At 37.2% G+C, this 27973-nt stretch overlaps 2 protein-coding genes across 2 annotated transcripts; one reads left to right on the top strand and one right to left on the bottom strand.

The window, feature by feature from the left end:
• The first annotated feature begins 741 nt into the window (after positions 1 to 741).
• On the top strand, positions 742 to 27916 carry LOC149743629 (conserved oligomeric Golgi complex subunit 5-like). Its single transcript, XM_089873863.1, has 20 exons — positions 742 to 907; positions 1318 to 1457; positions 2048 to 2160; positions 2662 to 2731; positions 3467 to 3587; positions 10994 to 11124; positions 11485 to 11656; positions 12915 to 13030; positions 13858 to 13935; positions 14471 to 14555; positions 14764 to 14867; positions 16593 to 16678; positions 17077 to 17238; positions 18265 to 18364; positions 21411 to 21521; positions 21969 to 22135; positions 22859 to 22984; positions 24030 to 24138; positions 25976 to 26179; positions 27348 to 27916. Exons 1-20 carry the CDS (start codon positions 856 to 858, stop codon positions 27549 to 27551), a joined length of 2451 nt encoding a protein of 816 aa, XP_089729989.1. The 5' UTR covers positions 742 to 855; the 3' UTR covers positions 27552 to 27916.
• On the bottom strand, positions 4063 to 10245 carry LOC149743630 (uncharacterized). Its single transcript, XM_089873896.1, has 3 exons — positions 7776 to 10245; positions 6748 to 7352; positions 4063 to 6091 (listed from the first exon to the last, which is right to left on the bottom strand). The coding sequence occupies exons 1-3, from the start codon at positions 8019 to 8021 to the stop codon at positions 4906 to 4908; spliced, it is 2037 nt and encodes a 678-aa protein (XP_089730022.1). The 5' UTR covers positions 8022 to 10245; the 3' UTR covers positions 4063 to 4905.
• Positions 27917 to 27973: the final 57 nt, after the last annotated feature.

Raw genomic sequence — 27973 nt, 5'->3', positions numbered from 1 at the left:
TCATTCTCACTTGAATCCGACATTAAAATCGTAGAACGTTTTCGCATTGGCTTCGTCCCGTCGAATATACGCACTGATGACGTCATCAATTTTGTGAGGGGTTGTCCGACGCGGAAAGATATACGACTAGAACTATCGCTGTTGTTAACTCGATCATAATCATTTGGTTTCAAAGAGCTTAGTTTCGATTCTCGAATTAAAAAAGGCGTTCCCGTTTTTGAGACGTCCGTTGGGGCTTCTTTTCTGATGCTATTTGAGCCAGAAAGTGACGGTGTCGATTTGGACGTTTGCAGTTTTCCTGTACGTTGGGAAACGGTCGTTTTTCGTGGTGAATATCGGGTCTCATATCGCGGAGATGCTCCGTAGTCACTGCTTGAAGAAGTAGAATATTTCGCTTTGTTTAATTCCTGGTATGATTTAGATCGTCGTCTGTACAACTTTTTCCTTGGGCTTGGTGGTTGCGAGGTGTTAGTAGAAATAAGACTCTCCTGGGCGTCCAGGGCAAGTGAACTAACTTGTTGTCGTTTCTTTCGCGTTGTCGGCTTCGTCCCATCAAATATAAGTGTCGAAGCGCGACTCGATCCGGAATCCGGTTTAATTATAAGCTTTGGGACTCTACGATTCATGATTAATCAACTTAACAGTTTTAACGTCTTCCTAAAACTGTTGTAAAATACTGTATTTCTTTCTTTATTACGACACATGATGTCTATGAACGCATAATGCACAGTCATGATGTACTCAGCTGATGTCATGCATCAATAAGCAGACTGACAGCGTGGAAAAACGTTAGAATGTTTATAAATTGATAAAAATTAAAATTATTTCGAATTTAAAAATAATTAGTATAGTGTGATGGCTCTTGAAGACGAAAGTAGTGACTTTCTGCATTCATTTGCATCAGACGGTAAGCTAAAGTTTTAAAAACACATAAAAGTTTGCTTTTTAAAACTAAGCGGTTTGCGAAATAGATATTTTCGCATTCACTGCTATTTATATACACAAATGTAATACCGAGTATACTAGGCAATGCATTTCTTGGGCTTCATTACCAGTTTGTATATTATATGTACATTACCGTTGGCCTATTTATGTCCTTGGGCAGGAAAAACACAATTAATTTAGTACAGTGGTCACTAATGGGTTGTTCAAATTAATTTTTAGCAATACAGAAAAAATCACCCACAAAGTTACATACATGAAAACTTGTGAGCATGAGGTTTGCTTACGTATTATAACGACTGTTATTTACGGACCACGCAAGGCTAGAGCAAGTTTCATTCATGCGCACTTATCAATCAATTACCTCAAAAATAGAAATCCTATCGGATTTCTTGCAAGATGACTTTGAGGTGCAGGAATATGCAACACAAGTTATCCAGAATGCAGCAATATCACAAAGGTTGGCCCAGCTTATGGATGGGATCAGTATATTGGATAAACAACTTCAATCACAGGTGAGCAGTCATAAGATAGGAAATTTTTTTTATAATTTATTTTCGTTTAAATTTGTTTTAGGGATTAACAACTTAAATTACAGTTATGCGACCATAATATTGGAAAGTTTTTTTTAATTTATTTTTATTTAAATATTTTTAAGGATTAACAACTTTAAATACAGTTATGCGACCGATAGATTGTAAAGGTTTTTGTTTTATTTTTGTTTTGTCTCACAAAAAAAAGTTGGTTGTATGAAGTCCGCACTCCCTAAGACAGTGGTTCTTAAACTTTTTTGTATGCTTTACCTGTTTTACAAAGATGCTTATCAGATTTACCCCAATATGTAATATGGCGCTCGTTTATTAAAAAGCGAAAACAACTAATTACATCAGTTATATTTAATGCGACGAATGTGCTAGCTTTTTGGCAACGAGTTGTTCAATGTCTGGTTAATTACTCCAATTGTGTCTCCCGTCAACTGATTTGGATTTTGATTGGTGGCTTATTTACCCCCTAAATACGAGGAATTTACCCAAGTTTAAGAAACGCTGCCCTAGGAACACTTCTAGCACCCCTGGTTAAGAAACCTTTACTAACTTGATAACAGATTGCATCACGCCATGAAGATCTCTTAGCACAAGCGACAGGTATTGAATCTTTAGAAGGAATTCTCACTATGATGCAAACGAGGATCAATTCATTGCAAGCTGTTGTAGATAGGTAGTTAATGTTACATAAAAATTCTTTGTGTTGTGGTTATATATATAGAATATTTGCGAGACACCTTTAGCACTTACAATCCAAATTCCCAGATTGTGTTTAAATCAATTAACAACGGTCTATGGGAGTCATGGGAATGCTCTTTTATAATTTTTTGAATATTCTTTACCAAATGGGACGAGAAAACAGAATGAAAAGGTGTTCCATCTTCCTCAACCTACTATATATATATTAGTAAATCGCTCTTGTTGTAAAAATGTGAATTTATGAGTTTTAGTTTTTTTTACCAGGAAAGAAATGTTTTTTTTTGTTAACAGCCGATAAGTTTGTGTCTAAAGATACAAACTTTTTTTAAAAAGATTTGCCACTTTTTTTCTGCTGTAATGAATAATAACTATTAAAATTTTCATCTAGTTAAAAAAATGATATTTAAAACCCTGAACTAAATCAGATCAACAAAAACATGAACACAACAAATCTAACGTAATATTTCCACCACAGAATTCGTAACAAAGTGGGGGAACCTTACCAGAAAATACAATCACGAACCATACAGCTGGGGAGGTTACAGGTGTGAGATACATTCATTATTTGTGAATATTTTTTACGTAAAATAGTTTTATTTTTATTTTCAATGATAATTCCTTTTTGTTTTTGTTTCGGATTTTTATTTTTTTTAAATTTGTTTTTTTTTAAATTGTTTTTAATTTGTTTTACTCTTCTTTCTGCTTATGTTTTGAAATATTGAAGTTCGATCTGCAAATAACAGAAGTAAAACATAGTAATATCATATGGTTACATGTTAGAAGGTAATTGCACTAGTAAAACTTAGTATTATATAATATATATAATTTGAATATTCTTTCCTTTACAACTAAGTATTAAATTTGAAAAAAATTCCCCTAACCTAGTAAATAAGGTCATTTCTTGTCATTAATTCCAAGTGTTTACTGTAAACTTTGGTGGAATTTCTTTTTCTGGGTTTTGCTTTTCCATCATGCTTCAATTTTTGGATCAATCTTCTTTAAGACCGACTCCCCCCATTGTTTGGGTTGTGTCCTTACGCACACTTTTCTTCCAATTAGAACTGTAATATGTTTAATTAAATGTTATTTATTTAATTTTGACATTATATTGTCTGTACCAAAACATTATATCTTTTTTTTTTATCAACAAGCGTGTTTTAACAACTGTTGTTTTACCGTTACTACCCATTTTTTCGCTTTTGTCAACTCTTTTGATCTTCGTTGTCGTGACAGAAGAGACGAAACAATTTCATTTAATCATTCAAGTTTTTTACAACCAGGCCACCTGCGATCTTTTAAGAAGAATTATTCGAATCCAAAGACTCAGTAAACGTCTCCACACACAACTAAATGGTGGAATAAGAGAGATAACTAAAGCTGCTCAAAGTCTAAGTGAATTGGGTGAGTTGAATGTATGGATTTATGTAACTTATTTAGTATTTACCCTCGGCCTCACAAGGCAGGGCAATGACAGTTGTTATAATGTGAGTGTTCTGTTTCATAAACATCTCATGCCCGCTTGCAAGTTACCGCTGATGTACTTTTGTAAGTGAATGTTTTTTTCTGGAGAATTTTTCTTTTATGTATGGCTGACGTTTTAGACAACCCAGTAGTGACCACCGGGTTGGAGCAATGAACGTTAAGCTTGCCCAAGGAAATATATGCCCACAATCAGTTGTGCAGCCAGAAAAATATAAGGGGGCAGAAGTTAACTATATACGGTTTTTTTATGTTAATGGTGCAGTGGTGGCCATAAGATGCATGAATCCACTATGCATAGTTAATACATACAGCATGGCTCACTTTAAACTTAAGTTAGTTTAGTTTAAGTCTATACGTTAATATGGGTTAGTTCCAGCAAGGCATACCAGAGGTCTGTTTTTTACGGAACAATTTGTCCGTTAACCACAGTTTAGGCTTTACCCTAATTTTCCACACACTGTAACCTACATTTTATTTAATTGTAACATTGTTTTTTTTTTAATTTGGACTGGGATCTAATGTTGTTGCAACCTTGTACTTGTGTTTTAGCTTGTGAAGCAACTCTTTAGTTAGTTTATATCTATTTGAACATTCTTTTCTATCTGAGGTCCCGCAGCGTGGCACGTCATGGGTCATAGGATTTAGGCCAGGATTGGCCATTGCCCCAACACCCAGAGTGCTACCGCATGGGCCTCACCAGCAAACTGCATACTAGCTTATTTTTATTTTATTTTAATGATACAAAAACATTTATACGAAACAATTTAGTTTGAAGAAACGTTGCTACAAAAAGGTGCAAATGGTTGCAAACCATGTGAACACGAGTGTTTGTGCAAATTTAACTTTCATAGCAAAGCTGCTTTTACGTATTGATAAGCTTGAATCATTATATATATTATATACATAGTATTTGTGAAGCTCCAATATATTTTAATCTTATAGATGGGACACCTTTTCGTTTTATTTTTTTGTTCCATTTGGTAGTAAACAAAGAATTATAAAACTTTATCTTCATGACTTATAGAACGTTGTCAATTGTTTAAAACACGATCAGAATATTTGGATAATGTGTGCTAAAGGTGTCCCGTCTTCCCACCCTACTATATTGCCACTACAGTTTGTAACTGCAAGGCTCTTAACCCTTCATAGTTTATAGTAACTGACACCTGGTACATTTTGAATCTGGACATCGGCAGTTTTGTAATTGAAAAAGAAAGAAAGAAAGTATAGCAGTGGCTCAATACTTAACTACAGTATCAGTGTAACTGTTCGAATTCACGTTTTTTACAACATTATGTTCATTTATATCCGATGTGAGAAGTCGCTCACAGGCGTTTGGTTCATGGTTTAAATATTCGCCTTTATCGACGCTTGACTTTTTGTAGTCACTTCTGGAGTCCTTCCTATACTGCTTACATGGTGACTTTCGTTCATTTCTTGCCCCAGTTTCGGTCCTTCGTTTCCGCCCCCATTGCGACGACCAGATGGCCGATCCGCCTCTGGTTCGCATCCGATTTCCGGCGGAAAACTTTTTCTCTTTGCGTCTAAACTTGATCTTGAAACCGAACGTTCTCTTGAAATCTTCCCGGATTTTCTCGCGGGAGAAACTGTACACGAACGGGTTAAGCACCGATGACGCTGCAGCGAACACGAGTGTCCATAAGAACAAACCGTTCCAGAAACTTTTCTCGTTTTCCACTTTCGCATTATGGACGCTCACAAACTTTGTAGAGTTCAAAATCTCAAGACTTCCAGCGCAATCAGAAGCATGGCAGATTATAAAGAGGTTCGGGGTGTCTTTGGTTAGAAACTGCACCATCGGCAGAATATGAAACGGAACCCAACTCACGAAAAACGTTACAATAATAAGGATCGTCATTCGCCTTAAATGCTTTAACTTTTTCTGTTTTCTCTTCACCTTCGCTGCTACCATTCGTTTCAATGCGAGAACGACAGTTATCGATAAAGCTACAGACGCGAAATCGGTTTTATGTTCTTCAGGTTTACTTTGCACCGAATCCGTAACCAATGTCCCGTTCTCCAATGGCGGGCAATCGTTATGAGACTCTCTAGCGCTATGTGACGATGGTTCTATGCTCTCCACGACCACCACTGGTTGGCGCACAGGAGTATCGCCATATTCCGTCCTGTTGTTCTCCGTGCTTGTATTATTCCTTTGCTCGTTCTGAACCATACTCCCATACGATTCCGTGATAGTGTTGATATCTTTACCCAAACTCACAGTTGTCTCAGTTTTTGCCGAGTTTTCTAGATTTGTTTGCGTTTTAACTCCCTCCATTTTCAAGGCACCACGTTGGTCCTTAAAACCGCAGCATATTAGTTGTGTCATCATGGACGATGTTTGCTTTCTCGTTTCGTTCCGCTTGCTTGTTAAGATCCCAAGCCCACGTTTCTTTTCTTCCCTGCAAAAAAAAAAAAAAAGTCGTTCCCTTAAGGTGGGTGTACACAGTATCCGGCATGCGAAGTCGTATGTAAACCCGTGTCCAACGTGTACAATTCCGCATGCGGCAGCGAAATCCGGACAAAACAGACAAAACCAACGAATTCCGGATACTGTGTACAGTCACCTTTAGAGCAGTTTATGTATAAAACACATAAAAATAGCATTCATCTAGCCCCTTAAACGGAGTTTTTAAGCCAGTCTTATTACTTTCAATGACAGTCCATGTAGAATATGTTTTTATCTGAAACGTTTCGGTTTAAAAGCTTAATCCTTTGTTTACTTTAATCAGTTCATAACACATTTCAATACAGGTTGTTAAAATACTTCAAAAACGTGACTCCCATAAGGAATATCACATAGTTTAAGTTTCGTGACCTAAATATTAGGTAAGGACAGGCACGAGGTGTATGAAACAAAACACTTGTGTTACAACGACTATCGTTTTCCATGCGTCGATAAAATAGTTTCATTCATTCATTCATTCATTCATTCATTCATTCATTCATTCATTCATTCATAGTTTAACAATGCCATCAAATCGTTATAAATCTTTATCTATGTTCATTGCACCGCTTATATCATATAGTTTATATCACAACTAATAGAGACGCCCACCTGAAGCTACGTTTATGTACGTAGAGTATGATCTTCGTGTAAATAGCTAATGTGATTGCCCCAGCCGCAACGAAAACAGTGATTTGATACCCGAGACGAACCGCAAGTTCGGTGTGGGTTAGTGTGCATTGGTCTTTATAGCAAATAGAGTTACAGTTAGTGTCGCAGAGTGCAGAACTCGTTGCTGTCCTTGCCCCAGACTCGACCAGCATCTCCAAACTCCCACGGCTTGGTATCCAGTTTAGTTTGGTCGCCCTTGCCGGCTTGTCCGTGTATTTAAGCTCGGTAAATGAGTCGTATAACCAAATTGCTACCATTGGGATGATAAGGCCCGCCGAGGAAACGACCCATGCGAATATAATGGCAATAAGTGGGCGCTTTCCACTGAAGAACCTTCTGGAAGGCCGAAGACTGATATCGCCTCGATCCAGCGCCAATAGTGCTGTCCCAGTAGCGCTGCCAATCGCGCTAAACATAAGGAAACACCTTGTTGCCATGCAGAGATTGTTTAGTTGATAGAAAGACGTTGTTTTGATGAATTCAATGACGATTGTCAGCGGAAGGCAAAACCCACAGAAAAGTAAATCGACCGCCATGAGGCTGACCTGCGATCAAAAATATATATATGGTACTTTGGGGTAATATGAGACACCTTTAGCATTAGCACATACTATCCAAATATCCTGGTGTTTTAAACAATTAACAACGGTCTATGGGAGTCGTGAGGATACGGTTTTATAATTCTTTGAATACTTTTTGTTTACTACCAAACGGAGTAAGAAAATAGAATGAAAATGTATCCCATCTCCCCCCACCCTATTGTACAAAAATCAGAATTTGGTGACAATCGGGATTTTGTTGGTTTTTACCTGCGTCGTTTTCCCATCAAAAATGCATTACATTTACATGTGTTGCAAATTACGTTAGTTTAAATCGATCGGCTTAGCAAACGTGATTAGCACCGCCGTGGAATTGTTAATTACTACCGTCATTATAAAATTAAGGTGAAATAATGATAAAAACGTTACCGTGAACATGTTTCCAGCATTCTGCAGTAGACCTCTTCGATTGCAGTAAAGAACGATTGCAAATGTGTTGAATATAAATCCGAATATAACCTCAATAATGAGCAAAACTATCGGGATAGCTTCGCCCACTGAGACAATATTGAATAAATTCTCGCTCGTGTTTTCTGTCAGATTCCTCGGTAGATCGATAGTCACCGGCACGAAGTTTGTCCCCGTTTTCAGGTTTACACAACTCATTTTAAGCATTATCTTTTTTGGCACAACATTCCCCCACCCATGTTAAAATCACCACTATATCCTATATATGTGACGGTGCCTGTCGTAAAAAAATCACATCCATTACGTGTCATGCCACCCGTGACGTGTAAGATACCATGTTTCGCCTCGCCGTAGCTTCATGAATTATGCAATAATTAAAAGTGAAACCGGTCCCCCGCCAGTATGGGAATTCGGCTCAGCCATTCTGGAAATTTTAAGTCATGTTATTGATTCCTCTTAACTGATGTTCGACCTCGCCCGTAAGGTCCTCCAGCAATTAACGTCGCCGCTGTTAATGTAGCTATATATGTTGGTTCTGTGTTTCCCCACACTGGGTATTGCCCTATGTGCTGCCTCAACCTGATTGATTGCCGGAGACTCGTCGTCGGTTCATTGTATTGCGCATTAATTATTTATATGTTGTTTTACTCGTATCTTTGGCAAAGCGAATCTCAAACTTCCGTCGTATCAATATTAGCTTCCAACTTTACGTAAATATTTTCCATAGCCTGGCAAGACCACACAATATATGCCCTCGGCCTACCTAGCACGCACAGTTGGTAAACATCTGACTCAAAAGTCCTCTGGCGTGCGTGATGTTTATTAAAATCAAGCGATAGGCGATCTCTGTGGCATTTAGACTTGTACAGTACAGTAAACCCGCTTGATCGGCTGTTTTTCGCTAAATCCAGGTTTTCTATACTACCTTTCCCGCTTAAACGGGAAATTACAAAGTAGTTGCGTCGTCCTGATCTACATAACCTGCGTGAAGGTTATTACTTTACCAGTTAATAATAAACCCGAAGATCTCATTACTTGCTAGATAAAGTCGAAGTCTATCTCCACAGTTAACCTTTGTTTGGTAACATTGAACACTCCGTATGCCTGAACAACATTTATTACCTTAACTCAACGTACCGCCTCTGATGTGGTGTAACTACTCTACAGTTTTCCCAAAAATTATCTCTACAAGGCCATATATTCTTGGAGAGTTAAGTAATTGAAAGGTATGGTCGTCTCGTTTGTTTGCCGCGGTTAAACACAGGGTCGTGGTGCTGGTCACTCACTTAACTTCTTTGGACCTCAATACACGTCACCGTCTTTCGTCAATGTTTGATTTGATTTATGGCATTGCTGAGGCTTTTGTGGCCAAGCACTTGAGCCGCTTGCTAAGCCTACCTTGCAACAGAGCCGTACCACGTTTAAACCATATAGACGAAAAATCTACATCGCTAAATCGCTCTCATTTATTAGCAATTGCATCCTGTCTCACTAAACTTAAAAAAACTAAGTTACTAGTACTGAGCATTCCTTGTAATGGGGTTATACACCATTTAAACTACACACGAAAATCTACAACGCTAAATCTCTCCCATACACCCGCAATCAAATATTGCCTCACTAAACTAAAAACGAAGTTAGCGGCCGTCTGTCTCTGGACGTGACAGGGCAATACTAAATTTGTGTAACCAGCATACGAAACGTCGCACCGCCGTTCACTCGCTCGATGAAATTGATCTGTGATGGTTGCTGCCCCGCCTCGCAAACTCGTCTGTGCTGCTGCGTGATGGCTTATCTGTTGAGCGTCGTTCCTCAGCCCAATACGTCATCGTACCCGTGTCAATTTATCGAGCGGCCCTAATGTGTCGTTAATGCCCAAATAATAGCACGCTCTTACTTCAAACATGACCACGCCGTTGCCTTTTGATCCGTGGCTTTCCACCTGTACCGGCTAAACACAAGCGTCATGCTACTAACTATAACCCCGAGATACATGTCAATTTAACTGGCATCGATCGCCGCCACGACCGCCAAATGTTTCTTTGAACTTAACTTTCCTTTCCTGTCACTCAGCCAACTAAGCTTTGCTCCTTTCATTGATTTATTGGCGACGTTACTTGGAGCTTTTTTCTCAGCAATCATATACTCTTGCTGGCCATTAGTGTGTTGTTTAGACCTAGCGGGTATGAAACTGAAACAAAACTTATTGCGAGGCAACTTTTAGTTATTGCCCCGTTTATATGATTTCGTAAATGTGACTTATAAAACAGGAAAACAAAAAAATCGAGTCCATCCGGTACGTGAACTACGCCTTTCACTTTCAGTTTGAGTTTAACCAAATACACAGCTCCGTTATAAGAATACATACACCTAACTAAATCGTAGCTACCATTACTAGCAATAACATGATCGATCTATCTCACAAGTCACAACATTTTGGTTAGGTCAAAATATGTTTAATTTTTAACCAGAAAATATTACAACTATTATACAGTAGGTGCTGGGGTAAGATGGTCCAGGCATTAATAAATGGTTAAAAACACGATCAGGAAATATGTTTTATCCCATTTTATTTTAGCTTCTCATTTGGTTGTAAACAAAGAACATTCATTGAATTAAATAACCGTATATTCGAATCTCAAATCATGACTATGTGGCCATAAATAATTCTGTAAATATTTTTTGTTTACTACAAAACAGATCGGTAAATCAGAATGAAAACCTGGACCATCTTACCCCAAACAACTGTACCTTGTTTTAATTTGTTTATATTAGTAAATATACTACTACAGTTAAATAAATATGTAAATGTTTTTCGTTTACTACCAAATGAGACAGTAAATAAAATAAAAACATGTATCCGGATCGTGTTTTTAACAATTATTTGAGCATGGACCATCTTAAAAAATAAATAAAATAAAAACATGTATCCGGATCGTGTTTTTACAATCTTTTAGCGGCGTGAGGATACGGTTATATAATAGTTTAAAAATAGTTTTCGTTTTCTACCAAATGAGACAAAAAAAAATAAAACATATTTTCTGATTGTGTTTTTTAACAATTAACAGCGCTGTTTTAGAGCCGTGAAGATACAGTTATATATTTTTAAAATATTTTTCGTGTACCATAAAATGAGACGGTGAAGAAGAATAAAACACATTTCCTTTTTATATTCGCAGACTATCTTTCTCAAGGCGTCGATCTAAGTGGGATAGAAGTAATTGAAGAAGACAGAAACTTTATTCGGCGGGCCAAAGAAGAAGTAGACGGCCAAGCGCGTCGTTTATTGGAACAGGGCAATTCTACACTGGTAAAATGCGCGTTGTATTTTATAGGCGCATAGCATACTAACGGAACATGAATATTTTTTAACTAAAAAAAATTGCAAAGGGGCATGCATGCCAATTGCTAGCGAAACATTAAGATTTTCATGCATTGTCGTGAGGACAAAAACACCTTTTCATTCTATTTTTTGTCCCATTTGGTAGTAAACAAAGAACATTCAAAGAATTATAAAACCGTATCCTCACGACTCCTATAGACCGTTGTTAGTTGTTTAAAACATGGTCAGGTCGTCACGATATTTGGATTTTCTGTGCTAAAGATATCTTCCTCCACAGGACTATACATGCACAGGGTTTGAACTAAAAACTTATCATTTTCTCTACAGAATCAGACGCACACCGCTACCGCTCTACAGGTGTATTACAACCTAGGTTTGTTACGAAGCCCGATAGAAACCGCATGCACCGACGCAATGACAAACATGAAACGTAACATCTCTGAAGCACTGGATGTAAATATCCTATCTCAGGCGTCAGTGAACCAGATGTCTAACAAAGGCAAGTTTTTCATTATGTCAAACTGCTGGATTGCTTTTAATCCTTTTTGCGGGACAACTCAAATACTAATCATAAATTATTGGCAAAACTTTGGGGGAAAATTTTCAAAGCAGCTTTCACACAACTGTTTGAGTAAGAATGCATACAAATTGACGCAATGTAGAAAGTAGTAATAGGCCAAATCGATTCCGAATTTTTCGCGCCCCTTCAGAAAGACCCCCTAATTTATTACATGCGTGGTAACTCGTAAGCGGGCACGAGGTGTATGAAACAGAACACCCATGTTATAACGACCGTCAATGCCCCGCCATGCGAGGATAAACGGTTACATTCATTCATTTACTTTAAACTATATACAATAATGTGGTAATAGACCAACTTTGGCCTACATTCCTTCGAACGACCTCACTGATATATTACATACGTGGTAACTCGTAAGCGTGTACGAGGTGTATGGGACAGAACACTCGTATTATAACGATTGGCGTTGCCCGCCATGCGAAGTTAAAAAATACACCTATTCAGCACACAATTATCTGAATTAACTATTACAGTATCAACCTGTTTCTAAACCACTGTAGTATAGGCGGCGTAACCAAATCAACTGTCCAACTGTCTGTCGTCAAGATACGTAGGGGTTGAGAAGCACTGCTGACATTTTGGTCCCCTGATTTTATAAATAACATGTATCGAAAACATTACCAGACCAGAGGTTACAATGCTTTTCAAACCGACAGACGTGTCTTCTTAAATCGCATTAATTTAGCTACAAAAGAGATGTAATAGTTTAATTGACTGCTACTTTCCGCGAAAAGCAGAGCAAAAATTTTATTACTGTTGTGTAAACCTATATACCGAGAATAGACTATAATCAAATCCCTACTAACTCATAACGTATGCTACGCTGTAAAAGTAAACAACGCTTTATACTTTATATGGGTTATGTATAAGGGGAGTGGGGCGGGGGAAGACGTGACACTTTTAGCTCAAAATATATAAATATCCTGGCCGTGTTTTAAACAATGTTCTTTGTTTACTACCAAAATGTATGAGAAAATAAAATAAAAAGGTCTCGGTTATGGGTTTTGCATCTCTCGGTTATGGGTTTTGCATACGACCACGTAGGCGAATTCGCACGCCGGATATTTTGTACAGGCACCTTAACCAGCTGTAAAATAAAATATGGATATTTCGCTTAAATGGCATCGTCTTAGTCTCTTATTCAAATTCTTGTAATTTTAAAACGCTTGCATTCCAGGGCCGGGCAAAGCAACCGGTAGTATACCAACACCTGGTAATTCTGCTCAGTTTCGACTTCGACTGTGGAATAATATTGAGATGCTTATGGACCAGATATCGGCCGCGTGTCTGCAGGTTAGTAAGCTAAATACTATGAATTACTAATGTAACTTTTATATAGTAGAGTGGGAAAAGATGGGACACCTTTTCATTCTATTTTCTCGTCCTATTTGGTAGTAGACAAAGAAAGTTCAAAGAATTATAAAACCGTATCCTCACGACTCTCATAGACCGTTGTTAATTGTTTAAAACACGATCAAGATATTTGGAGATATTGCGCTAAATGTGTCCCGTCTTCCCCCACCCTACTATACACCAATTTCAACAATAACCTGAGCTAAGAGTGAATACTTCATACCATTACCTAACTATACATATGCGTGCAAGTCAGTTAACCTAACACCTATATAAAACCATAATCAGTGTTAACTGCCGGCAATCGGCATTACATCATTCGTTTTATACGATAATCGTCGCTTTAATACCCCACCTACTAGCTACATTTGTTTACGCAATATGCCACGGTACCAACGGCCATTAATAAAACACGACTTTGAAATGAGATTTTAAAATTGCTGGGGCGATGACAGACCGTCCGGAATCCGTAATCCGCGTAAATTAAAAACAAACATTTGCTACTATGGGTTTAGCGGCCGCGTTTTTATTGGATAATTTTAATAAAAGTGTATGTTGAATGGAAAAGTATAATAAAAATGTATGTATATTAAAAACGTGTGTATAATAAAAACGTGTGTATAATAAAATGTATGTATAATAAAAACGTGTGTTATATAGAAATAAATGTTAAATAAAAATGCGTGTAAAACTGTGTGTTATAACTCCACAAATATACGTTGTAGTAAAAGATATATCTTGCAAACAAATGTATTATAACTCCACAGATGATCCACCTACAGAAAGTTTTATCAAAAAAACGCGATCCAGTGACGCATTTAAAATTCACTGACGAACTTGTAAAGGTAAGTGGAATCAGACGTCATAAATATGACGTCATTAATTATACGTCATAGGTATGACGTCATTAAAATAAACTTTCTAAATATGTCGCCATTAAATTATACGTCCAACGTATGACGTCATCACATCGTACGTCATATTGTTTAGTAAAAATATTTTAATAATATTCATATTTCCATAAGTATTCACGTTAAACTGAACACAGTTATTGTATTTCGAGGTTTTATATAATCGTCTCGTCCCATGCGATAGTTTTAATGGGTTCTGTATTGGTTGGTATGTTACTGTGGGGTATGATGGGACACCTTTAGCACATAATGTCCAAATGTCCTGATCGTGTTTTAAACAATCAACAACGGCCTATGAAAGTCGTGAAGTTGTAGTTTTGTAATTCTTTAAATGTTCTTTGTTTACTACCAAAGTACCAAATGGAACGAGAAAATAGAATGAAAAGGTGTCCCGTCTTCCCCCACACTACTATATTTAAAGGAAGCTTATTGTTGTTTTACCGACTGTGGAAATATTAATTTAATACAGGGCGGAGGTGACGTTCACTTTGTGAAAAAGTTCTGGGAATTTCTGGTTCAGAATTTAAAGAAAGAGTTGTCTGCTTCCGCTCAAGGCAAGTTTGTATTTTTAATTTTTTTTTATAAAATAAGCTATGATTCTTAAAATGTACTGCAGCTCTCGTTTTAAGAATTCGGCGCGTACAACCGCGTGTTTTGTTTAAACGCCTGTACAATTGACTTTTACTTTAAAACTCTCTCCCGACTTTTTTAACTGAAGCTGTGTTGTTGCGAGTTTTCACAATCCTAACTTTTGTTTTTCAGCCTCCAATTACGTCACACAGGCGTTTGAGGGGGAATACCCGAAACTGCTACGGTTGGTGAACGAATTGTGGGGAAAAGTTAGCAGTTATAAGATGATAATAGAGGTAAGTTTCTTATATAATCCCGATCAATTACTTGCGTTATAAGTTGTCCGGCACCGAATACGGGTTGCGGCTCACTGCTACCGTAGCGGGCGTATTTGTGTCTTTGAGCAAGACAGAGAGTCGTTTAAAAAAAATAAAAAAATCACCCAGAAAGTTACATACGTGGTAACTCGTAAGTGGGCACCAGGTGTATGAAAAGTAAACAAGCTATTTATTCATTCATGAATCATCCGACATAAGAGACCATTTCCGCTCATAACGTGTTCGATTTTCTGCTACGGGAACGCTTGTCACTCATTCCCCGGTTATCGTCCAATCAGCGCAGACATGACGCTGTTCCCCCTTGCTTATTACTAACGTGAAAACAAAACCAAAAGAAATGTTGAAATAATGTGCAAAGCAACCTGTTCCAAACTAGACCTATATTCAAAACAAAAAAATCTTTTCGGACAAAACATATCAGAAAAGTTCGCTCCGAACAAAAATTATATGCCAACGGGTAAAGCCTACAGTAATGGAACCGCCAGTCAAGGCGTTAATCGTCAACTGTAAATGGATACGAACGCGTGACCATATAACTGAAATTAGACAAACCATACCCTTTCGGAAATAACGTTAGTGAATACGCGTACTGACTACTACGCCTATGGACACAGACTTTATTAATGGAAGCACCAGTCAAGGCGTTAGGCAAATCCGTCGGGTCGCTTGCGCAAGTTTAAAATATTTATAAGGCAACACAGAAGCCGATACCCGTCGGCTTTCGTTACACGGGGCTTCATGATTATAAATAAGCAAACGCCGCAAGAATAGATCCTTATCGTAATTAGGCAGCCTGGGATTTCTCTATCGAACCGAACTTAATTGCGAGTATAATCCTGAAACTGGATCACCAAGCTTTGCTGTTCTAATTATAGTTTCTGTTCAATATTTATACACACTTAGACCCTAATGTATGAAATTGTCGGTCATACATTAGAAACATGAAAAACTGCACAAAAATATTCACTAACAAAGTTACATACGTGGTAACTTGTAAGCGGGCACGAGGTGTATGAAATAGAACACCCGTGTTATAACGACTGTTGTTTCCTGCCATGCGAGGATAAATAAGTTACATTCATTCAATAAATTCAACCTTTCCATACCCGCCAAAGTGCCAAACTTCCGCTTAATGACTTTTGTTTAATTTGATTCCTGTCTCATAAAACAGACGAACACAGAATGCGCTTCTCTATGTGGAGTTTTTATAGGGGTAAAATGGGACACATTTTCGTTCCACTTTCTCGTCCCATTTGGTAGAATACAAAAAACATTCAAAGAATTATAAAACCGCATCCTCAGCACGTCTCCTATAGACCGTTGTTACTTGTTTAAAACATGGTCAGGATATTTGGATATTATGTGCTAAAGATGTCCCGTCTCCCCCACCCTACTCTACCTATATCAATATCTACATTCAACAGTAAAACTGACACCTATGGCCTAAACTATCTGTCATTAAATAGAATACAATCGTTACGCATCATGTGTGCCTTGGCTTTTAACCGGTAGACGCACTATTGACCTATCCAGAATAAAACACAAATGTCGTCGAAAGTGTTGCCCTACGTTTTATGTAACTCTGACCCGAATATCCTATTTCTGGCTCGCTGTTTTATTTTTCCTTAGGATTTTATTTAGTTGAGTGTAACAATGACGTCACAAGGTCCATTTTTGACGTAGGGCGTCAGTGATGCTCCGAGCGATAAGTTCACAACGTTTCAAGCTAATTCGTCAGCGCACCTAAAAGACGACGGGAACTCGTACGAGTGAGTTTTATTGATTTTTTTAAAGATATTAAAATTTGTGCGTTCTTCCCTAATGTTCATCTTTTTAATTATTTTTATTGTTTAAACGTAAGAGCAAAACGTCAAAAAGTTTTTAACGTATTATGTGCCGTTACTTGAATAACTTAAATGAAGTTTATGTTTCAGACAGAAAATTTAGTTTCGAATTGCTTAAAAAAGCTTACCAGACATACCTTTATCAAATAATGTATACGAACCATCTTACCCCAACCTACTATATAAACATGTCCCATCTTACCCCAACCTACTATATATGCATGTCCCATCTTACCCCAACCTACTGTATGCGGACCAACTTGCCCCAACTTACTACATATGGACCATCTTGCCCCAATTAAAACTCTACATTACTTTTTCAGTGCTGAGTCGGAACTGAGATCTTGCTTGCTTAACTTCGAGCGAGCTTATTTACAGCGATCGCTTTCACGTCTATTCGACCCCATTAACTTAGTTTTTCCAACCGGTGGACGAACTCCTCCTTCAACCGACGAAATCGGCTCCATCATTAATGCAATGTCAAGGTAAAAACCCAATCCTTCAAGGTCTGAATACACATGCTGTCAAAAATCGACCGGTGGTCTATGATTTATGACTAAATACTGAATAAATCATAATATGCCGGTCGTAGGAATACACTAACGCATTAGTAGCAAACGACCATTGTTAGATTAACGCAATGACAGTTATTGTTTTGAAACAAGAGCGAACACCATATGTTTTAATACTAATATTTAAACCATGCTTTTAAATGCCCAGATACTATTTCTGGTCCGTCTGTCCCTTTCCGACTTAAATCGACACGTATATAAAGTTTCTTCTATAATATGGATGAGGTCCTTTGTTTCGCACAGTAGAAAAAATGCGATAAATAAGTTTAAATTACCCCCATTACCCAAAATATATATTAGACTACGGCATTGTTGTTTTAATGCAACGTAAAAACGAAACATTTAATTATAGTTGCACATTTTGTAACCCGTTGAGGGCCATACAAAACAACATGCAAATTTAGATATTTTGTAACTCGTATGCGGGTTAACAAGACACCCATATTATAACCATTGTCGTTACCTTGCCATGCGATGATTAATAAGTTATTCATTCATTACATACGTGGTAACTTGTAAGTGGGCACGAGGTGTATGAAACAGAACACCAGTGTTATAATGACTGTCGTTGTCCCGCCATGCGAGGGTAAATAAGTTACATGCGTGGTAACTTGTAAGCGGGCACGATGTGTAGGAAACAGAACACTCGTGTTATAATGACTGTCGTTGCCCCGCCATGCGTGCTGGATAAATAAGTTATCTACGTGGTAATTCGTAATCGGGCACGAGGTATATGAAACAGAACACCCGTGTTATAACGACTGTCGTTGCCTGCCATGCGAGGATAAATAAGTTACATACGTGGTTACTCGTAAGCGGACACGAGGTGTATGAAACAGACACCTGTGTTATAACGACTGTCGTTGCCCCGTCATGCGAGGATAAGTAAGTTACATTCATTCATTCAAAATACCATCTAACACAAATTGATTTTTCCAGTGAATTGAACGTTGTCAGTGTGGATCGCGACCTGGGGTGCGCTGTGGCCAAGAACGTGGCTAAAACTGTCCAACTGTTTGCTGTGAAATCTGAACAGCTGGTAACGTCTTATTGTATTATAACAATAGAGTTTATTGTTAAATTCGGAAACAATATTGAAAAATCTATAACAGATTTGTACAAACGTTTCGACTGTTTTTTTTTTGGTTAGGATTCGTGCGAAACCCGCTGTTAAAATAGAGCAATGATTCGGTATTTTTTCATATTTTTTTGTATATACCTTTACGCAATATCCGAAACTGCGTAATCATAATTTAAAACGATCTAAAAGAGCAATTTTTTGAAAGTTTCTTTTTCGCCAAAATTTTACATATTATCTTGGGTATTATCGCGTAATTTTTGTCTATATTTTGTATACTTACATACATACGTATTTCAGTAAAACGCTGCGTTATTCTAAAATGAGAGAAAATCAACGGCTATGGGCTTAATTTTATGATTAATTGGGAAAAATATTTATAGTAGGGTTGGGAACTATGGGTCACCTTTAGCACATGGTATCCAAATATCCTGATCGTGTTTTAATCAATTAACTACGGTCTATGGAAATTGTAAGGATACGGTTTTGTGATCCTTTGAATTTTCTTTGTTTAATACCAAACGGGGCGAGAATAGAACGAAAAGGTGTCCCATCTTCCCCAACCCATCCTTTACAAAATGTAAAAAAAAACGATTCGGAAAAACAATTTTAAAAATCTGTATTGTCGGCAAGAAATATGTTCACACAATATTTCAGTTTTTTTGTTTCAATGTCAAAATAGTACCTTATATTAGCGTTTAACTTCGCAAAACTAAGTAACTTTTTTACGTTTAATAATAAGCTCTGATAAGGTTACCGGGTTTTAGTAATAGTCATTAATTGCCGTTCTATATATTTAGTTTTCGCGTCATGGCCTCATTTATGTCGTTTATTCAGCACAGGGTGTAATGCTACAGGACCTGCAACGTGTAATGTAGGGAAAGGTATATATTATTAATGAGTTCTCCAAAATAAAAGATTTAAATTATCCGTCATGCTTCTAAAAATACTCGCTGCATTTACACCCGTCTACGCTTGCCCGCATGTACAGCATATGCGGTAGTCTCATATGTAGTAGGGTGGGGAAGATGGGACACCTTTTCATTCCATTTTTTCGTCCTACTTGATAGTAAATAAAGAAAATACAAACAATTATAAAACTGTATCTTCACGACTTCCATAGACCGTTGTTAATTGTTTAAAACACGATCACGATAATTGGATATTGTGTACTAATTGTGTCCTATCTTTCCCCACATTAATATAGCACACTGCTTAGTCGCTTTATCGTTAATTTAAAGCTTCGAAATTACAGCCGCAAATTCCATTTAAAGTTTAAAAAAAATAAAGCCTGGAACTCCTAACCCCTTGAATAGTGCAAAAAAGCGAATCTTACAGCCGCAAAATGAACCTAAAATAATCACCCTTAAAGTTACATACATTGTAACTCGCAAGCGGGCACAAGGTGTATGACACAGAACACTCGTGTTATAACGACTGTCGTTACCCCGTCATGCGAGGATAAATAAGTTACATTCATTTATTCATTCTTGGCGTATTTAAATCGTCAAAACCCATGCAATTATCCCATGCTACAGGTTTAATTTAGAACCCATTTCTTCTGCCTTGGCCAGTATAGCTTTCTAATTGCTGCAAAATTTGTGACAGTTATAAAGAGTTTAAAATAATATTAAACAAAACAATTATGTCATTTCTAAATTTCTCGCAAACTGCAGTTCTGGACAGACAGTAGCGCTCTTAAAAGTTGTTGTTTTGACGATTTCATTAAACAATCTTTTAACAGGTAACATAAAAGAGACATAAAAGCGATTATAAAAATATGTTTTTGATTCAAAACGCACCGACAATGGGAGTCGATTGTAACCACACAAATTTTATTCCATTTTAACAACAACGTCTCTATTATTTAAATATATTCCAAAATCAAAGCGAAACCACCGAATGAAACTTATTTTTCTCATAGCCCACGCAATGACGTGCCTAACCTTTAATAATGCATGCGCTCTGTTAGTCACCAAACAGAAATGTCATCCTTCGCTAACATGAAATCAAATGCGTTATTGTCTCGGGAAGTGATTTACGTCAAACCCAGCCTTCCCTATTGGACATTTATCGAGCCAGCAGAACATGGGATTAAGGAACGAAATTAGTATTTTCGATTTAAAAATCGAACCCTTTTAACCTAAGGCTAGTATTAATTTGAATATAAAGCTTTAATAGAACAAATTTTGCATTTCTTCTGTTTGTTTTTCCATTGTGTATGTGCGAGGTCTCTACATAGCGCCGGGAACATAGGGTGTACGACAATGTTGGCTCATTTCTTTAACACTAAGAAATATTATATAGTGGGGAAAAGATGGGACACCTTTTATTCTATTTTCTCCTCCGATTTAGCAGTAAATAAAGAATATTTGAAGAATAATAAAACCGTATCCTCACGACTCCCATAGACCGTTTATTTAAAACACGATCAGTATATTTAGATATTATATGCTAAAGGTGTCCCGTCTTCCCCACCCTACTACACTACGTTAAGTTTTGTTTACATATAAAATAGTCTAATGATTTCTCTGCTTAAATATAAACCAAACCTGGCCGATTATCTCATATTTTGTTCGTAAAACTCTATGCGAATTTTTACCATTTATACATTGCAAAATATTGTTCCAAATATTCAACTAAAAGATAGAACTGTAGGGTAAGATGGGATACCGTTAGTACCCAAATTTCTCAACCGTGTTTTGAAATATTAACAGTGCTTAACGTTAGGAGAAAAGAGAATGAAAGCATGTCCCATCTTCCCCCTCTTTACTGTCCAACACGTCCCTTATTACCCCACCCTTTTAATGCACGCCCCTACTGCATGACTCGTCCCATCTTATCCAACTTTACGGTATTAACTTTTGTTTTACCCTTATTTACTTTTTAACGTATCCCATCTTACCCCACCCTACGATATGACACGTCCTATATTACCCCACCCTACAAATATAGCGTGTACTATATTACCCCACTTTATCATTTTAACTTTTATTTCATCCTCTAGATACAAACACAAGGTGACGCGAGTCAAGTAATAGGACCACCAACTTCGGCACAAAACCGAAATATTTCGGTGGTCAATTCACTTTATGAACTGCAAAGATCCCTCTTAAAAGTATGTGCAATGTGCCACGTATTAAAATAACTAATAATAAAACATAAGAGACCACCGGGTTAAAGCATTTTTTTAAATCGCCGCAGCGCCGGTAAGACTGATGTATAGTTACCACATTGGTGGAAAACTAATACACAGCTTTGTGGTGTTTTTTTAAACCGCTGTAATTCGGTTGTGATATACGCGATACACCTATTGTTGATTGTTTCTTTTTAACATGGTTTAAAAAAGGAATTGTGAAGATAGGATTGCATAATAATGTAAATGTTTGTTTACTAACAAAATACAACACGTACCATCTTACCCCAACCTACAAAATATAACTCGTACCATGTTACCCCAACCTACCATATACCAAATGTACCGTCTTACCCCAACCTACAAAATACCACATGTGCCGTCTTACCCCAACCTACAAATACCTTAACACCCATTTCCATGCCATAGCTTCTATCCGAGCAACGCGGGCTTACAGTTGAAGCGTTAGAAACTGTACGAGCTTCCACGGAATGTTTATCGTTGCTTATGGCGGGCGCTGTACAACCTCTGGTGTCATCAGTTGCCGATGCGGTTGAAGCCATCGTACTAACAATGCATAATGAAGATTTTGACACGTAAGCAGAACGTACAGTTTGTGCGCAAATCGAATAAAAAAATGGTTTATTATTTTTTTTTGTAACCTCTTACTTTATCCTCGCGTGGCTGGAAACGACAGTCGTTAAACACGAGTGTTCATACACCTCGTGCCAGCTTACGAGTTACCACGTAATCGATTAAAAACACCAGCTTTTGTTTCGTTTTGATCGTACTTTTTAACTTTTTTTATTTATTTTTTTTGACTAGCAAATACATCAAATAACTATATAGGTACGATACATGTTCCAACATTAAACAAACACGTTTCTGGGTCAATAATTTCTTAATTTTGACACAGATTATTTTAGATGTATTTTTTTAGCTATACTTGACTACAAATAGTAGGCATATAAAGTTTAAAACGTTTACTGTATTTACCTGCCCGACGCCATATATGGTAAAGTGATCAACGCGAGTACAGTATGTTCCAACGTTAAACAAGCACGTAGTGATCTGGTGTTACGAAAACGTAACCAACAAAAATCAAGTTTAGTAACCAACAAAAATTAAGTCTAACCAAACTTGACTTTTGTTGGTTACGTTTTCGTAACACCAGATCATTACTGTATTTAACTACACAAGAATCGTTCAACTATACGAACATCAGATCAGGGTCAGATTCGCGGAATTTATTACAAGTCAATAAACAAGCACGTTTTCAATAGTTTCTTAGTTTTGACGCGGTTTTTTTTATTTTACAGTGATGCGGACTCGGTTTCGGGGAATACCCTCTGCTCGCTGTACGTCAAAGAACTCCGTGATTTTCTGTCCAGAGTTGTTAAAGACCATTTCAGTCAATTCGACTTTAAAGATTTTGTCATGGAGAGGTTGGTGCGGTCTCCACCCTTTTAATATGAATCACTTTGTAGAATGAATGAATGTAACTTGTTTATCCTCGCGTGTTCGGAAAACAACTGTCGTTATAACACAGGTGTTCTGTTTAATACACCTCGTGCCTGCTTACAAGTTACCACGTATGTAACTTATTTATCCTCGCATGGCGGGGCAACAACAGTCGTTACAACACAGGTGTTCTGTTTCATACACCTCGTGCCTGCTTACAAGTTACCACGTAAGTAACTTGTTTATCCTCGCGTTCGGTAAACAACAATCATTATAAGTTATAACACAGGTGTTCTGTTTCATACAACATCATCATACTCGCTAACGTTATTACCTATGCAACTTGGAGATAATTAAAACATGTGGTTATTTTCCTCGTTTTTTTTTAAAAAAAAAAACGCTTAACGTACTTTAAATAACCGATAAATATTTCTTATTAAATATAAAACATAACCCGAAAAACTTTATATCCGTTGAGGAACTTACCCTAACGAAACCTCATATTCATTTTTTTCTTTGGTTCCCAGTGGGACCACGCATTATTGTAAAAACCATTCAACAATGCCGCCGTACTATGGTTAGGAACCACTGTGGGTTAGAGACCTGTTTACGGTGGTGGCTTGGTTATAACATTGCCACAAACCAATGCGTTTAATATCCTATAATTATGTGTGTGTTTCATATACAGTCATAAACCTTGTTCTCTTGAAATTATATCATAATAAAAATAATCACCCACAAAGTAACATTCATGGCAACTCCCAAGCTGGCACTTAGTGTATGAACACCCGTGTTATAACGACTGTCGTTTTCCGGCCACGCGAGGATAAAGCAAGTTACATTCATTTATCATGTAATTATGGGTGTATTATATTTGGTCATAAGCATTGTTTCCTTGAAATTATATGACAATAATATCAAATGTTTATCAATATAATGCTTTACTGGTCGCCTGGATCGTGTTTTCCCACTGGGAGCGACGAATCCAACGAATCGATGTTTCTAATATCTCCCGTTAATAATCTTCAGCCTTCTTCCCCTTGGTCATCGTTCGATCGATCTGTTTGTTCGTCATGCGAGTCTTCTCTCTCCGATGAGCGAAGGAGGGAAAATGAAACTGGCCGCAGATTTCGCCCAGGTAAGCCCCGCTCGCTACAAATAAATTATTGAAGCCAGATTCCTAACCGCCGAATGCAGATTTCTATTCTACTGTCGCCCCTACAGCGCACGGCGCCTTTGGAATTAATCCGCGAGCTTATGCACGTCCATTGGGCGCAATACATCAGTAAAATATTATTTGAATTGCTTTGCTTGATTAATATGGTTAATGCGGGGATTTACGCAGCAATTCATTAAAGGACTTTTAAATCCCAGAAGCCGTCATCACGAAAAACATGATTTCCAGACGTAATTTTTCCCACTGCTAAAATAGTTACTTAATGCAGCTTAATGGTTCCTGGCACGTAAACCACTATAACATACATCCAGTCAGCTCCCCAACAATGATGCGGTGTTTACCATTAAATAAGTGCCATTTTTAACTTAACTTTTTGTCGTTTTTATTGGTTTTCGCAACAATAAAAACGGCGACATTTTTAGTCTAACTTTTTTATATGACAACTTTTTGCATTTTATTTTCAAAATTGATCCGACCGATTTTTTCCTGTTTGCAAATTGCAATCAATTCAATAAAGCATAAAGCAGCAAGATGGTCTAGGTTTTCATCTTTTGTCGTCCTGTTCGATAGTAAACAAAGAATATTTACAAAATTATAAAACCGTGGCCCCACGACTTTAAAAGAGCGTTGTTAATTGTTCAAAACAAAAATATTGGATATTTTGTGCAAACGGTATCCCATCTTACCCCACAGTACTATACGTTAAAAACAATTCTTTTTCTAAAAAAGTTGTGTAATTTCAAAATATCAGGTGAGGACTTTAATCTTATAGAAATAAATATATAGTAGGGTGGGGTAGGACGGGACACCTTTAACACATAAAATCCAAATATCCTGATCGTGTTTTAAACAATTAGCAACAGTCTATGGAAGTCGTAAGGATCGGTTTTATAATTCTTTAAATGATCTTTATTTACTAACAAACCGGACGAGAAAATAGAATAAACAGTTGTCCCATCTTCCCCCACCCTACTATATATTTTTTCCAATAGTTAAATAACAATCGTAAGCCAAATGAATATCACCGTGGACCTAATTTTTAAAAGTAGCACTTGCTTAAGGAATATCATGATTATATATCAATAAATACATAATACATAACAGCCCGTTGAGAATCAATAAATATTTAATAATAATCGTTATGTCTTTTGGTTTTAGCGACGGATAATATATTGTTGTTGTATTTATATTAGAAACGAATTTACCAAACGCATTAACGACTTTAAGTGTTGGTGGAATAACGGATTACTCAGACGAGTGTTTTACGTTTGATTATGTTTTTTTACATTTTTATCTTCGCGTAATTCTCTGCAATATAACTGGTAACTGCACACGGGGAGAATAAGTTACAACGACCCACACGCACGAATAAAGTTTATTTTGCGTTTCTTTATACAAAGTCAATTTAGCTAGGCCTTTGCAAAAACACATACAGAACACGTTAAAACGGGGGAACGCACGAATAAAGTTATTTTGCGTCCCTATAAAGTACGCTTAAGGTGGCTGTACACAGGCATGCGAATTCGCTTGCGAAGTCGTATGCAAACCCATTACCGAGTTCCGCACGCGGCATCGAAATCCGGACAAAACAGACAAAACGGTCGAATTCCGGATACTGTGTACAGCCACCTTTAGCTGGGCCTTTGCAAAAAAAATAAATCTTGCACAATTCAAGAACCCAGTGGTTTAAACAATTAAAGATGTGGTTTGGTATAGACTGCAACCGGAACTCGTTTTTTTTTATATTAAATCCCGAATTAAATTGAATATTAAACTCACAACGGTTCAATTTACGCAGATGGAGTTGGCTATATCACCTTTATGCAAGCGGGTAACAGACCTCGGGTCTTCGTACAGATTGCTTCGTGCGTTCAGACCCTTGCTGTTTCAAAACGATGTCGTCATCGGGGATTCCCCATCCATAGGTGACGTCATCCCTTATAGCACGGCGTTGCATTTTCTTTTCTCTCGAGCGCCACCTGACGTGAGGCCGCCATACCAGGTAACAATAACTAAATATATTTGCAAGCATACGTATATTCATACATGCATCTAACGTGTTCATTTTCGCGGCGGAAAACAACCGTGTTATAACACGGTTTATGCACCTTGTTCCCGCTACCAGTTACTACGTATGTAACTTATTTATCCTCGCATGGCGGGCCAACGACAGCCGTTATAACACGGGTGTTTAGTTTTCTTACACCTACGAGTTACTACGTAAGTAACTTGATGGTGATTTTTTATGCATGGCTGACAACTTAGACAACCCATAAGTGACCGCTGGGTTGGACGTTATAAGTGTCTCATACAAAGACACATACGCACAAAATGGTAGCAGCGACGGGCCTCGAACAAATACCTTCTGGGCTAGAGGCCGACGCGCTAAACACTTTGCCACGGCGCCGGATTTTTATGAAGCAAATTGACTGTAACATATTCCACAATCATAAACAGTTAGCCATATCCAGCACTTGCGCAGTCTAGTCATCTATAGTGATATTGCCTACTTAATACTTACTAAAATACAAGCTATTGTTTAATTTTAATAATACAAATCACGTCGCATTTAAACGCCTATGTTAGAAACAAACTTGCTTTTAAACAAAAACAAAATAAAAAATTTCTTAAACAAAACACAAACCCGTTCCTATAAGTCATTTTTCTGGTTACTATATAAACCACTGCAAGTTTTTATCAAAGCTTCTGCTATTAAAAGACAATGCAAACTGTTACTGCCAGGGATATTACACTTGTTTCTAAGTTGGTTCTTTTGGCATTTATTTGCGTACAAATGTTTTTTTAAAATGCCAATTTTGTATTTGTATATTCATATACTTCCTCAGAAATGAACATTTTTTACTTTTGTAAAAAATACGAACCGCATTATGTAGGTTGTACTTTGTCAGTTTACAAAACTGTAACAGAAATACAAATTTCGTATTCGTATGAATATATTAAGTAACGGAGATTTTCCTTTTTTAATAAAATTAGGAACCGCATTTTGTGCTTTAAAAGTTTACAAAACTTTCATTATACTGTATTACAAATTAAGTTTTTATAAGTAATATACAATTTTTACTTTTGTAAAAATTGGGAACCGCATTATATATATAAGTTGTGGTTGACAGTTTGCAAAACTATTCCTGATTCTTACAAACTTAACTTAGGTAATGGAATGGTCAATAAGCAGATACAGTAGGTGGCTGGACGAACATCAGAGCCAACGTGAGCGACTTAATATGCTCAGGGGGGCGCTAGAGAACTATGTAAACTCTGTGCGCGCAAAACAGGGGACAGAGTTTGCGGACATTTACCCTCAGATGGTAAAACTACTGCAAAAGGGAATGGAAAAACATTCAGTAACTCAGTAGATGCTGATTTCTTTTGCGAAGAATGTCCTTGCTTTTGTGATCGATTCAACAAATGTATCGTGGGGACGGAACACCTTTAACACATATTATCCAAATATCCTGATCGTATTTTAAACAATTAACAACGGTCTATAGGAGTCGTGAGGATACGGTTTCATAATTTTTCGGACTTTCTTTGTTTACTACCAATTGGGACGAGAAAACAGAATGAAAAGGTGTCTCCACATCTTCCCCTAACCTATATATGTGAAGATCTTTTGCAACAGTAAGGTTCATAGCAGACATGATAATTATTTAGCGGTATTCGTGATACGTTGTTGCTGTTGTGTCTTAAAGTTACAAACATGAAACCAAGATATTTGAAATTCTCGGCTGATATATTCTGGTACACTTTTCGCTTATTACTGTTGCCACAATTACAA

This window comes from Ciona robusta, chromosome 1 (assembly GCF_009617815.1).
Source record: "Ciona robusta chromosome 1, ASM961781v2".
In the NCBI taxonomy this organism is placed as follows: Eukaryota; Metazoa; Chordata; class Ascidiacea; order Phlebobranchia; family Cionidae; genus Ciona; species Ciona robusta.
This window is presented reverse-complemented; position numbering and strand designations above follow the sequence as displayed.

Excerpts from the sequence above, each read along its gene's own strand:
- LOC149743629 (XM_089873863.1), top strand. The coding sequence starts at position 856 with ATGGCTCTTGAAGACGAAAGTAGTGACTTTCTGCATTCATTTGCATCA. Across the intron at positions 1,458-2,047 it reads ATAAACAACTTCAATCACAG|ATTGCATCACGCCATGAAGA; the intron begins GTGAGCAGTCAT and ends ACTTGATAACAG. Across the intron at positions 14,868-16,592 it reads GTTATAAGATGATAATAGAG|GGCGTCAGTGATGCTCCGAG; the intron begins GTAAGTTTCTTA and ends TTTTTGACGTAG.
- LOC149743630 (XM_089873896.1), bottom strand. The coding sequence starts at position 8,021 with ATGCTTAAAATGAGTTGTGTAAACCTGAAAACGGGGACAAACTTCGTG. Across the intron at positions 7,353-7,775 it reads ATGCTGGAAACATGTTCACG|GTCAGCCTCATGGCGGTCGA; the intron begins GTAACGTTTTTA and ends TTTTGATCGCAG. Across the intron at positions 6,092-6,747 it reads GTACATAAACGTAGCTTCAG|GGAAGAAAAGAAACGTGGGC; the intron begins GTGGGCGTCTCT and ends TTTTTTTTGCAG.